Below are 13,771 nucleotides of genomic sequence, written 5' to 3' on the forward strand. Positions count from 1 at the left end.
TCAGAAGAAGAAATAAATGTGCAGACTATTTTCTAAATGGGGAGAAAATGCAGAAATCTGAAATACAAAGGGGTTTGGGAGTCCTTTTGCAGAGCATCCTAAAGGTTAACTTGTAGTTGAGTCGGTGGTGAGGAAGGTAAATGCAATGTTAGCATTCTTTTCAAGAGGTCTAGAATACAAGAGCAGGAATGTAATGCTAATGCTTTATGAGGCTCTGGTGAGGCCTCATCTTGAGTACTGTGAATAGTTCTGGGTTCCTAATCTAAGAAAAGATGTACTGGCATTGGAGAGGGTTCAGAGGAGGTTCATAAGGATAATTCCGGGAATGAAATGGTTATCTTGTGCTGGAATTTAGAAGGATGGGGGGGGGGATCTCATTGAAGCTTTTTGAATGTTGAAAGGCCTAGACAGATATGGCCCATGCTGGGGGAGTCTAGGATAAGAGGGCATAGCCTTAGTATAGAGGGGGGGCGTACATTTAAAACAGTTACAGAGAACTTTCTTCAGCCAGAGGGTGGTGAATTTGTGGCTGGTGAATTACCACAGGCAGATGTGGAGGTCGGGTCATTGGGTGTATTTAGATAGATAGATAGATAGATAGATAGATACTTTATTCATCCCCATGGGGAAATTCAACTTTTTTTCCAATGTCCCATACACTTGTTGTAGCAAAACTAATTACATACAATACTTAACTCAGTAAAACAGAGCTTGAATGGTTCTTGATTGGACACAACATAAAAGGTTACAGAGAGAAGGCTGGGGAGTGGGGCTAAGGCAGGGAAAAAAGAATCAGCCATGATTGAATTGTGGAGCAAACTTGATAGGTCAAATGGCCTAATTCTGTTCCTATGTCTTATGGGCACATGAACAGAGAATTTAGCAAGTTCTAGAGATTTCTGTCAGGTCTTTTGCTGTTACCCTTGGGTTCTTTTTCACTTCCTTCAAAATAGCATGTTGTGCTCTTGGTGTGATCTTTGCAGGACCCTCACTCCTAAAGAGAATAGCAAAAGTAGTGAATTTTCTCCATTTGTAGACTATTTCTCCTACTGTGGACTGATGAACACTCAGGTCTTTAGAAATGATTTTGTACCCTTTTCCAGCTTCATGCATCTCTGCAATTCTTCTTCTAAGGTCTAATGAAAGTTGCTTTGTTCAAGCTATGATGTATATAAACAGATCTTTTTTGAGAAGTGCAGGCTCTGTCAGTTACCTGACTGTGTGACTTTTTGCTAGGGCAGGGTACCTCTACAATCCAGACCATCAATCTCATATCATTGATTGGAAATCCAACTCCAACTAGCTTTTGTAGAAGACATTACCCCAGAGGTTCACATACTTTTTTGAACCTACACTATGATTCTTTAAATGGTGCACTCTGTATTGATGAGAAGTACAATTGTTTGTATGCTATTAGTTTAGACAGATTGTGTTTGCCTATTCTTGTGACTCATTTTGTGAGTAATTAATGCAGAAAATCAGGTAATTACGAAGGGTTCACAAACTTGTTCTTGCAACTGTAGTCACTAACCAACATGGCAATGAGCTTAATAAAGCAATTGAGTAAGATTGGAGGGGAGGAGGGAACTCTTGATTTGACTGCATTGGATCCCAACATTTTAATTGCAGTAGTTCATCTCCTCTTGCAGCTCTGCACCCGTTGTTGATTATCTTAGCCTAATCCTTATTGACTTTAGCAAAATAATGAGTTGTATTTCTGATACTTGTACATTTTCCTTTCTTTGTTTTGTAGATTGGGTTGATGATACATTTGTAGATTGACATACTTCTTGCCAAGACCTTACCTTCAAGTTTTTCTGAAAGATCAGAGCCTACCCAGTCAGATGGGCTGAGTATAGCTTCACCTTAAGTCAATGCTTTTGGGACTACTACCCTTAAAAGGACTGGATGGCCTAAAGTCACTGTTTCTTAATCTACAAGTTACCATAGATCCTCAGTGTGACAGACTGTGAAAATGTCACACAGCCTTCTTCCTCCTTTGGCCAGTTAGTCACAGAACTTCCCCAAGTAGCTTCTGGAAGGAGAAATGAAATGTTTTGCCGTTCACCAAGGTGTGGGCTGGAATGGAGGGTCATCTTGGAAGTGTGTTCTTGGTCCTTCACGTCATTAACATGAAACCCTATACCAACTGCAATTAGAGAAATTCCTGCATAATTTTCTGTAATTGTTACCTTTCTTTCTGCCTCTGTGCCACTGTCTCATGAATTCAAAGGAAAGGTAACATTTTGGGAATTGGGTATTTTGTGGAAAAACAACAGAAAATTTATTTCCTTTTGAATTATGGCTTAGAATTTGATTTGGAGTAAAAACAGATTTTTTTTTCTGGCTCCAATCTATTAATGACGTCATCCACCCAGCTCTTTATTTTTAAAACACCTTTCTCCATGTTTTGTGGTTTAGTCATACTGACTTCTTGGTTTTTAGGAGTACTTTATATTATCAAGTGAGTATATGACTTTAACAGAAAGTGAAATATCTGATCTTAAATAGAAAATTCTGTTTGTACCAGGTCTTTTTCTTAAAATAAACATACACGTACAGAATTTATGCTGCTCATTTGTTTATCAGAATTGACTCCCATTAGAGCAGTGTTGTGGTTTTGCAGGGCACCTCTTACTTGTTCATTACTGGGCCAGATGTGGTAAAATCTGTTACAAACGAGGATGTGACTCAGGAAGACCTTGGTGGTGCAAAAACCCACACTGCAGTTTCAGGTGAGATGATTTTTAGAAAGTAGAATGTGTATTAAATGATCAATATTTTGCATTTGAAATGTGCTGGTTGAACTTATTTAATTTCTGCATTGGGATTGTTATTTATTTACCCCTTTGAGTATTGATCATTTTAAGGAAATTTGTGTTTGAAGAATCTGTTCAAATTTTACTTCAATTGAATTTATATACTGATTAAGATTTAGTGCATTGTTATTCACTTCAGGAATTAACTGCAGTGGCACAAAATAACTTGCTCTAGAATTTGCAAGAGGAAGATGTAACTCTGTTTCAATTATGTTCTATCACTTATTTTCAGGAAGGGGGTAAATTCAACTACTGATGACTTGAGTTCAGAGTGGGGTCCTTGAACTCTAGGATTGAGGATGAAATATTTATAAAGATGCCAAATATTTGGTGTATTTGCACAATACTGCAAATCAATGTTTTCTAATGTAATTTTCTAATGTAAAAATGTAATTTTCTTTTGGAACTTGAGGAACAAATTAAAAGGTATGTGACTTATTTGCAGGGTGCTGTATAAAGGATTTGTCAATCATACCCAATAACTGTATCCATTAATCATGTTAGAAAACACTTCAGTAAAAGAAAGCAGGCTGTTCTCGTCAGTCCCCATCATACTGTCATAAAGAACATTATAGCACAGTCCACACAAAATGCTGGTAGAACACAGCAGGCCAGGCAGCATCGATAGGGAGAAGCGCTGTCGACGTTTCGGGCCAAGACCCTGATTCACTTTGGACCCTTCACTTCAGGACTCCGAAGGGTCTCGGCCTGAAACGTCGACAGTGCTTCTCCCTATCGATGCTGCCTGGCCTGCTGTGTTCTACCAGCATTTTGTGTGTGGTGTTGTTTGAATTTCCAGCATCTGCAGATTTCCTCGTGTTTGCGCATTATAGCACAGTACTGGCCTTGGGCTCATGATATTGTGTCAGCCTTTTGTTCTACTCTAAGATCAATAAAAACTTTTCCCTCCAACATTGCCCTCCACTTCTCTATCATCCCCTCTGCCTGAGTTTCCTAAATGCCCCTAATGTATCTGCCTCTACCACCATCCTTAGCATTGAGTTCCACTCGCTCACTCAACACTTTTTTAAAGAAAAGCTTAGGTATACTTACCTCCCATCACCTTAAGATTATTCTCCCTTGTTATCAGCCATTTCTGCCCTGAGAAAATGTCTCTCGCTATTCACTTGATCTATTTTTATCTTAATTTTGTATACCTCTAGCAATGTCTGTCATCATTTTACACTCCAGAGAGAAAAACCCTGGCTCACTCAATCTATCCTCACAAGATATGCCCTCTAATCCAGGCAGTATCTTGCTAAATCTCTGCACCCTCTCTAAAGATTTCACATCCTTCCTACTGTATAATAATGCAACCAGGACTGAACACAGTATTCCAGGTTCTGAGTACAGTTATTATCAAAATACATGTATGTCACCATATACAACCCTGAGATTCATATTCTTGCAGACATATTCAAAAACTCCAATAACAATAATAGAATCAATAAAAGACCACACCCAACAGGGTAAACAATGTGTGCAAATACAAAATAAAAAAACTAAATAAATAAGCAATAAATATCGAGAACATGAGATGAGCCCTAGAAAGTGAGCCCATAAGTTGTGGAAACAGTTCAGGGATGGGGCATGTAGGTTGAGTGAAGTTACCCTCTTTGGTTCAAGAACTTGATGGTTGAGGGGTAATAACTGTTCCTGAACCTGGTGATGTGAGTCCTGAGGTGCCTGTGCCTTCTGCTGGTGGCAGCAGCAAGAAGAGAGCATGGCCTGGATGGTAGGGGTCCTGATGATAGATGTTGCTTTCTTACGACAACACTCCATGTAGATATGTTCAATGGTGGGGAGAGCTTTTCCTATGATGTATTAGGCCATCTCCACTACTGTTTTTGAGATTTTCTGTTCAAGGGCATTCCTTATGGTTTTTGAACTCAGTCCCCCGACTAATGAAGGCCAACACACCATTGTCTTCTTAACAATCCTTTTCAACTTGCGTGACAACTTTGAGAGATCTATGGACCTGGGACTCCAAATCCCTCTGTTCCTGCTCTTGCTTAGAATCCTGCTGTAACCCTGTGTTCTGCTTTCAAATTTGACCTTCCAAAGTGAATCACTTCATATTTTTCCAGATTGAACTCCATCTGCCAGTTCTCAGCCCAGTTCTGCATCCTTTCAATAACTTACAATATCCCTTTACACTATCCACAACTCAACCAACTTTCATGTTATCTACAAACTTAACCCACTCTTCCACTTCCTCGTCTAAGTCATTTATAATAATCACAAAGAGCAGGGGACTGGGGACAGATCCTTGCAGAACACCACTGGTCACTGACCTCCAGGCAGAATATGCTGCATTTTGAACCACCCTCTGCTTTCTAATGACATGTAAGTACTGTATCCACACAGCCATGTTATCCTGGTTCCCGTGCCTCCTGACTTTTAAATCAGTCTACGTTGGAGAGCCTTATCACATGCCTTACTATAATCCATATGCACCACATCCACTATTTTGTCAATGTGCTCTGTCGCGTCCTCAGGGAATTCATTCAGTCTGGTGAGGCATGAACTGCTATTCACAAAGCCATGTAGACTATTCCTAATCAGACTATGATTCCTCAGGTGCACATAAATCCCATCCAAGAATCTTCTCCAATAATTTGTCCACCACTGAAGTAAGGCTCATTAGTTCATAATTCCTGAGGTTATCCCTGAAGGTTCACCAAATTGTTTCCTGGGATGGCAGGACTTTCATATGAAGAAAGACTGGATCGACTAGGCTTATACTCACTGGAATTTAGAAGATTGAGGGGGAATCTTATTGAAACGTATAAAATTCTAAAGGGATCGGACAGGCTAGATGCAGGAAGATTGTTTCCGATGTTGGGGAACTCCAGAACGAGGGGTCACAGTTTAAGGATAAAGGGGAAGCCTTTTAGGACCGAGATGAGGAAAAACTTCTTCACACAGAGAGTGGTGAATCTGTGGAATTCTCTGCCACAGGAAACAGTTGAGGCCGGTTCATTGGCTAAATTTAAGAGGAAGTTAGATTTGGCCCTTGTGGCTAAAGGGATCGGGGGTATGGAGAGAAAGCAGGTACAGGGTTCTGAGTTGGATGATCAGCCATGATCATACTGAATGGCGGTGCAGGCTCGAAGGGCCGAATGGCCTACTCCTGCACCTATTTTCTATGTTTCTATGTTTCTACTGCCTTTCTTGAACAAAGGAATAACATTTGTCACCCTCCCATCATCCGTTACTACTTCTGCATTCAGTCGGGATGCTATGATCATTGCCAACAGTTCTTTCCTTGTTTCTTGTGGTAACCTGGGGTATATCCTGTCTGGCAGCAGGGTCTTAACTATCCTAATGTTTTTCAAAAGTTTCAGTACATCCTCTTAATGTTGATATGTTATAACATCTTGGCCTCTTATGTTGTCCTCACAAACATTAAAGCCCCTCTCATTGGTGAATACTGAAGAAAAGTATTAATTACCGTAGATTCCGGATTTTAAGCCGCTACTTTTTTCCCACATTTTGAACAGCTTTGAACTTTGCGGCCAATAATCCGGAGCGGCTAATGCAAGGTTTTTTTCATGCCGCCTCGTAAACATTTTGCCTCGTAACAGTAGACGAATAAAATTGATGAGTAGTTCACAGAGGTCCAATGAAATTGTACGATAAATCAAGCGCACTTTCACAATTAAATTATTGTAAATCAGTCATTTGTACTCACCCTCATCAACATGGAAAACACTCGAAGCATTGTGCTACCTACCCTCTTAGTTTAAACTATATTTGTTTTCTGTACTACATCGCGGGATGCTATGACGACACACCCGGTTTCGCGGCGTCTTGTGGGAAAATGCCGTTTGCGATGAAACGGGACGGAGGGGGTCGAGCGGCGGAGCGGCTTTGGATCCGAGCGAAATCTGCTTTTAAATGCCGTTTGCGATGAAACGGAAAGGAGGGGGGGAGCGGCGGAGCGGCTTTGGATCCGAGCGAAATCTGCTTTTAAGTTAAAGGTATCAATAACTTTTCCTGGTAGGCTGCAGTATATATATTTTTTACCAGTCGTTAGGAGATATTGGAATGTTGTTCAGTAAAGAAGTATACGCAACGTATATTTAAAAGTAGCCGCGTACGGGCACGGTTCGAAAAAAAGCATTTGCAATATGTATTTGTTTTTGTTACCATATGGATTTAATTAAAAGTTAAAAAAATCCTCACGTGTAATATCTTTCTGTGTAAATATCACAACGTGGGACACCTGCGGCCGAAAATCCGGTGCGGCCTAAAATCCGGTGCGGCCTTTACATTTAAAAAAATGATTTTATTTCTAAAATTAGTGCCAGCGGCTAAAAATCAGGTGCGCTCTGTAGTCCGGAATCTACGGTATGTATTCTCACCTATATCCTCCAACTCTAGACTCATTTTTTCTCTTCTATTCCTGATTGGTCCTACCCTCACTCTAGTAGGCCTACTCATGCCCCTTTGTAGCTCTCCAAAGTCCATTCTTCAGCTCTTTCCTCACTACCTTGTAACTCTCTAAGCTTTTCTTAACCTTTTTCCCAGGAGGAACCCTTGAAATAATTTTCAGATCTCAGGGAATCCATGCATAAAAATTAGTATATCTACAGCTCATGATACGTTAGTATGATCAGTAGGTATAATAATCCAAAAATAATTGTTAATGCTCTTTTGAGTAGAGAATGAATTTTAGCGAACCTTTCTTGACTTTATTAACAAAAGCTTTCCTCTGTTTTGAGTTCCTAATTGCCACTTAAAATAATCAGCACTTTTACATGTCGTATGGCTGTGATTTGTAGTTAAGTGTCTTTTCAATTTTACTGGAGCCATTGCTGCATTTGTAAATTGTTTGCCACAGACTAGGCACAATGAAATAAGACAATTTAGATCACCAGTACATGTAAAATCAGTTGATAAGTAGCTTTCATTGTAAAGATGGACTTTTTTTGTGTCTGTTGTTGCACTGGTGCAGTGAAATGATTCAGAAGAAATAAACACGGTCTACTACGCACTGCCATACTGGGCTGGGAGAATTCTTAACGAGATTGCTAATGGGGGTGCTTGATTACTACCTACCACTGCAAGCCTTAGCATCGCATGATGCATGAAGTAAAAAAAAAACATATTTTATTTTTCATCACAATCTCTTGCAGAACCTTAGGGTTCCATTGAACCCCATTTAAGAATCCCTCCTATAGAACCTTGTCTTGATCCTTGTTTCCTAAACCTTAAGTAAGTTTTTTGCTTCCACTTGACTAGATGTTCCACATCTCTTATCAACCATTATTCCTTTACTCTACTGTCCTTTCCCTGCCTAAATGAGACAAACCTATTGATAATCCCCATGCAAGTACTCCCTAAATAACCTCCACATTTCTATGGTGCATTCCATGCAGTACATCTGCTCCAGTTTATGCTCTCACAATCTTTCCTAATAGGGTAATTCCCCCACCCCTAATTAAACACGTTCCCATACTGTTTGCTCCAATCCCTTTCCAAGGCAGTGGTAAAGTCAGAGAGTTGTGCAAATTGTCTCCGAGATGCTTACCCATCAAAATATCTGACACTTGATCTGTTTCATTACCTAGCACCAGATGGCCTCTCCTCTAGTCGGCCTGTCTAAGTATTGTATCAGGAATCCTTCCTGGACACATATATCACATTCCATCCTTGTTGCAGGAATTATTGACCTAATGTCTTGGTGAAAAGGCAGATGTAAAAAAAATATGGGTAGAAATCTGGAAAATTGCTTTCTAACTCTCAAAGTTGGTGAAACTTTTCAGGATTGCTTTTCAATATCAAAGTGTAGTGGCAAAAGTAAAAAGGAAATGAGGGAAGCAAAAATATGGTACTGGTAAGTTAACACCAAAGAAAGCCTAAACACCATTTGGAAATATCTAGAGAGTGAAATGGTAAAATTTAATTATAAATCCAAAGGATTAATGTTTGTGGATGTAGAAAGATAGGGTATGGTTATTAATATATACTTCTGTCACCACAAAAAACAATGAGTGATCCAGATATTGTAGATTAGGAGTTACAAAAAATGCTGCAGGTATTAAACAGTGAAAAATAATGTTAGACACATGAGCTTCTTTCTGTTTTCTTAATAACAGACCCAGCTCGTTCTCCCTTATCACCACTCTCATCCGCCTGCCAGAATTGGTACTCGCCATTAACAACTCTTTCAGCTCCTTCCATTTCCTCCAGACCAAAGTTGTGGCCACAGGTACTTGTATGAGTGCCAGCTATGCCTACCTTTTGTTGGCTATGTGGAACAATCCATGTTCCAAACCTACAACAAACACTGATTTTCCCTTCATGTATTTATCCCAGCAACTATGCTAAGTGTTAGACCTCCTTCGACACTACTTCCCTCACTACTATTCAGGCTCTCAACAGACTTTCCAGGGAAGGCAGAACTTTACTGCTCTGGGTTGCTTATTGTAGCTGCTGCTCCCAGTGTGGCCTCCTCTACATCAGTGAGATCTGACACAGATTGAGGGATTACTTTATTGAGCACCTTTGCTCTGTCTGCAGTAACAACCAGCATCTCCTAGTATCCAACCATTTTAATTCCATTTCCCATTCCCACACTGATGGGAAGTGGAATTGAAGCCAGACATAAATTACCTCATACATGCAATGCTGTTGCAGGAAAGTAGCATCCGTCATCAGGAACATGTCTTCTCCCCCCCCCCCCCCCCCCCCCCCCGCCCCTGCCCTCTCAGGACATGCTCTCTTCTTGCTGAAGGTACAAGAGCCACAGGACTCACACCACCAGGTCAGAAACAGTTATTACCCCTCAACCATCAAGCTCTTGAACCAAAAAAGGTAACTTCACTCAACTTCACTTGCCCCATTACTGAACTGTTCCCTCTTTTAAGGACTCTTCAACTCATGTTCTTGATATTTATTGCTTATTTATTTTTTTTTTTTTTTGTATATGCACATTGTTGTTTTCTGCACTCTGGTTGAATAGTTGGGTGGTCTTTCATTGATTCTGTTCTGGTTATTATTCTATAAATTCTTGAGTATGTCCACAATAAAATGAAACAGGGTTGTATATGGTGACATATGTACTTTGATAATTAAAATTTACTTTAAACTTTATTCTTTCTTCATAGTCTCCAATCTGACAGAATCAACACTGATTTATCTAACTTCTAGTAACAACTCCTGTCTGTCCCCACCCTCTCTTTCTCTTTCCCCTCCTTTCCTTCACAATCTGCCCATCACCTACCTACCTTCCCTGTTTTCCACCGTCTTTCTTTTATTCCATAGTCTACTGTCCTCTCCTATCAGATTCCTTCTTCATCAGTGTTTTTGCCTCTTCCACCCATAACCTCTCAGTTTCTCTTAATCATTCCCTTTTCTCCCCCTCACCTGCATTCACTATCACTTGCCAACTCGTGCTCCGCCTTCTCCCAGCTTCTTATACTGGGTATTCCCTGCCTTCTTTCCTGGTGTCAATCCAAACTTTGACTGTTCATTACCCTCCATAGATGTTGCCAGACCCGAGTTTCTCCCGTATTTTGTGTTAGTTGCAAGAAATAATATTAAGCAATTCAGCATCTTTAAAGATAGATAAAGCAATAAGATAAGATGAAATGTTAATGGAAAGCAAGGGAAGAAAATGGCTAAGACTCTGACCTTTTTTCAATCTAGTCTGGCTAGGGCACTGGATGTCTGTTATTGTTTTGCATTTCAAAAAAAAGTGAAAGCAAGCAAGTATGACAGCATAGTGGTTAGCGTAACAGTATCATTGTGCTTGCCGGCAACCTGGATTCAATTCACTCTCTATAAGAAGTTTTCACCACTTGGGTTTACTCTGGGTGCTCCAGTTTCCTCCCATGTACCAAAGGCTTGCAGGTTGGTAGGTTAATTTGTCACATTGGTATAATTGGGTGGCACCAGCTCGTTAGGCTGGAAGGGCTGTATCTCTAAAATAAAATAAAATTATAAAATCAGCCAACTTCATCTCAGTAATGGGCACTTACTGGGAGAAAAATTGAGAGGAAAGTATAAAACAGATACACACTTGTAATTATCTCTCCCAATGCCTACACTTACATCAGCAAAGAAGATTTTAAAGAGCAAAGAAAATTATACTGTTAGCTGTATTCCAAGCAGATGAAAATCCATTGACAATTTATTGCCTGGGGACATTTACCGGTAAGTCAATTCTTAGTGTGCTGCAAGTGCTGAACTACTGAATTCATCTTCTGCCATACAGAATAACAGGTATTTTATAAAGGACTCTGAAGGAACAATAAATAATTTGATTAAATTAGAAAAAGCATTGCATTTCTAGGAAAAGAATCTGCAGATGCTGAAAATTTAAAATGAAAACACAAAATGCTGCACATAATGCATGTCAAAGCATCTATAGAGAGAAACATGACAGTTCATTGACCTGAAATGTTAATTTTGTTTCTCAATCTCCAGATGCTACCTGACCTGAATATCTCCAGCATTTTCTGTGTTGTCTAGAAAACATCTTGATGGTTCCTGAAGATACACTTTCTAAGTGAGCACAGCAGTTTTCCAATATTTCATCTTAATCATTACTTAAATTAAAACCATGGTCCCACTTTTTCCTGGACTTGTCTTTCTACAATTTACAAAAAATCAGAACGATATTACCATCTATTCAGTTAGCGAAACAACCCATAACAGGAAACAGTAAATAAACAAATGAACCAGAGACTTGCATTGCTCATGTTGAAGGATCTTCAGGTTGGTACTGTTTACTCCTTAAGTCTAGTCTTTTAACATTATTTATATACAGTTGTAAGAAAAAGTTTATGAACCCTTTGCATTTAATCTGGTTTTCTGCATTAATTACCCCAAAAATGTGGTCTGATCTTCATCTGAGACACAATAATAGACTAACACAATCTGCCTAAACTAATAACACATAGGCAATTATAATTTGCATGTCTTTATTGCATGTTTAATTATTCATAATCCAGGCTGGAAAAAGTATGTGAACCCTTGTATTTAATAACTGGTAGAACCTCCTTTAGCAGCAATAATCTCCACCAAACATATCCTGTAGCTGCTGATCAGACTTTCACAATGGCGAGGAGGAATTTTAGACTTTTCCTCCATTAAAAAATGTTTCAATTCATCAATATTTCTGAGATTCCTTGCATGAACAGCCTCTTCAGGTCATGCCACAGCTTCTCAATTGGGTTAAGGTCTGGGCTCTGACTTGACCATTCCAAACCACAAATTTTCTTCTTTTTAAACCATTCTGTTGCTGATTTATTCTTGTGATTTCCATCATTGTCTTGATGCATCATCCAACTTCTGTTAAGCTTCAAGTGATAGACAGCCATCTTGACAGTCTCCAGTAAAAGGTCTTGTTACAATTTTGAACTCATTGTTCCCTGAACAATTGTAAGCTGTCCAAGCCCTGAGGCAACAACGTGGCCCCAAACCATGATGCTCCTTCACCATGCTTCACAGTTGGGATGAGGTTTTGGTGTTGGTATGGAGTGCCCTATTTCCTCCAAAGACAGCAGTGTGCATTTCTGCCAGGAAGGTCAACTTTTGTCTCATCTGTCCACAGAACATTGTCCCAGAAGTGTTGTGGAACTTCTAGGTGGTTTTTGCTTTTTTTGGAGAGCAGTGGCTTTCTCTGTGGTGTTCTTCAATGAACACCCTGAAAGGAGTATTTTTCTTTTAGTGGACACATGAACATTGACCTTAGCAAGTTCTAGAGATTTATGCAGGTCTTTTGCTGTTACCCTTGGGTTCTTTTTCACCTCCTTCAACATTACACGTTGTACTGTTGGTGTGATCCTTGCAGAATGACTAGTCCTAGGGAGAGTAGCAACGGCAGTGAATTTCCTCTGCTTATAGACTATTTCTCCTACTGTGGATTGATGTGCACAGGTCTTTAGAAATGCTTTTGTAGCCTTTTCCAACTTTGTGCATCTCTACAATTCTTCTTCTAAGGTCCTCTGAAAATTGTTTTGATCGAGGCATTGTGCATGTAATCAGATCACCTCTAAAACCCATACCTCCGATCTCATCACATTGATTGGAACACCTGACTCCAAATAGCTTTTGTTGAAGGCATCACCCTAGCCTGTGTTTATTTAAAAGATGTACAGTACTCTGTATTGCTGAGAAGAGGTACAATTAAATGTTTGTGTGTTATTAGTTTAGGCAGCTGTGTTTGCTATTGGATAAAGATCAGACCACATATTATGAATAATTAATGCAGAAAAACAGATAATTGAAAAGGATTCACAAACTTTGTCTGGCAACTGTATAAGAGTGATAATATTTAATATTAAATTGTCTCATCAGTTAAACAATTAAAATCTTTGAGCTTAATAAATACAAATTACTAAAACACCTAAACTTTAAACCTGCTTCTACATAACTAAAAGCATTTAAGCAAAAATTATAGTAGGGAAAATTGAACTTTACTTTGGTTTGAATCTCTCACAGCAATTTCTTGCCTTTCAAGAAAATAGACTATTGTCCCTGGTCAAGGTCTGGGATGGTGCAAGTTTATTTTTCTGACAGGATCCTGGGAAACGAAGGTGAAGGGATATATGGATCTGGAGACTAGAACATTCAAGGAAGCAAAGGTTCATATTAGTCCAGAGGATGGGGAATTTTACTAGAAGCAGTAGCAAAAGTTAATGAGGGAGAAAATTGATCATAAGGAAAAACAGATAAATATATCAAAACAACCAGCAAAATCTGCTATGGGTTTATAAAAGGAGAGGGGCAGCTAATGTGTAACTGGGGACCTGAGGAAGCAAGTCTGGGACTTGATGATGGACAATGATAAAATGGCTGATGAGTTTATATCAATACATACCTGCATCAGTCTTCATTAGGGACACTGTCGCAGCTCAAAGATTTCTTATAGGCTAGTTTCAGATCGTATGGAAGAGCATATTAATAGCGATTGTAATAAGACTGAAGGCAAACAAGTC

At 39.4% G+C, this 13,771-nt stretch overlaps 1 protein-coding gene across 1 annotated transcript in view; it reads left to right on the top strand.

Moving 5' to 3' along the window:
• Positions 1-13,771, top strand: part of pccb (propionyl-CoA carboxylase subunit beta) — a 77,388-nt gene that overhangs the window by 39,114 nt on the left and 24,503 nt on the right. The window contains exon 7 of the mRNA XM_073040819.1: positions 2,627-2,735. Within this exon, the coding sequence (XP_072896920.1) occupies positions 2,627-2,735 (109 nt within the window). The remainder of the gene's footprint in view (positions 1-2,626; positions 2,736-13,771) is intronic.

This window comes from Hemitrygon akajei, chromosome 3, assembly GCF_048418815.1.
Source record: "Hemitrygon akajei chromosome 3, sHemAka1.3, whole genome shotgun sequence".
NCBI lineage: Eukaryota > Metazoa > Chordata > Chondrichthyes > Myliobatiformes > Dasyatidae > Hemitrygon > Hemitrygon akajei.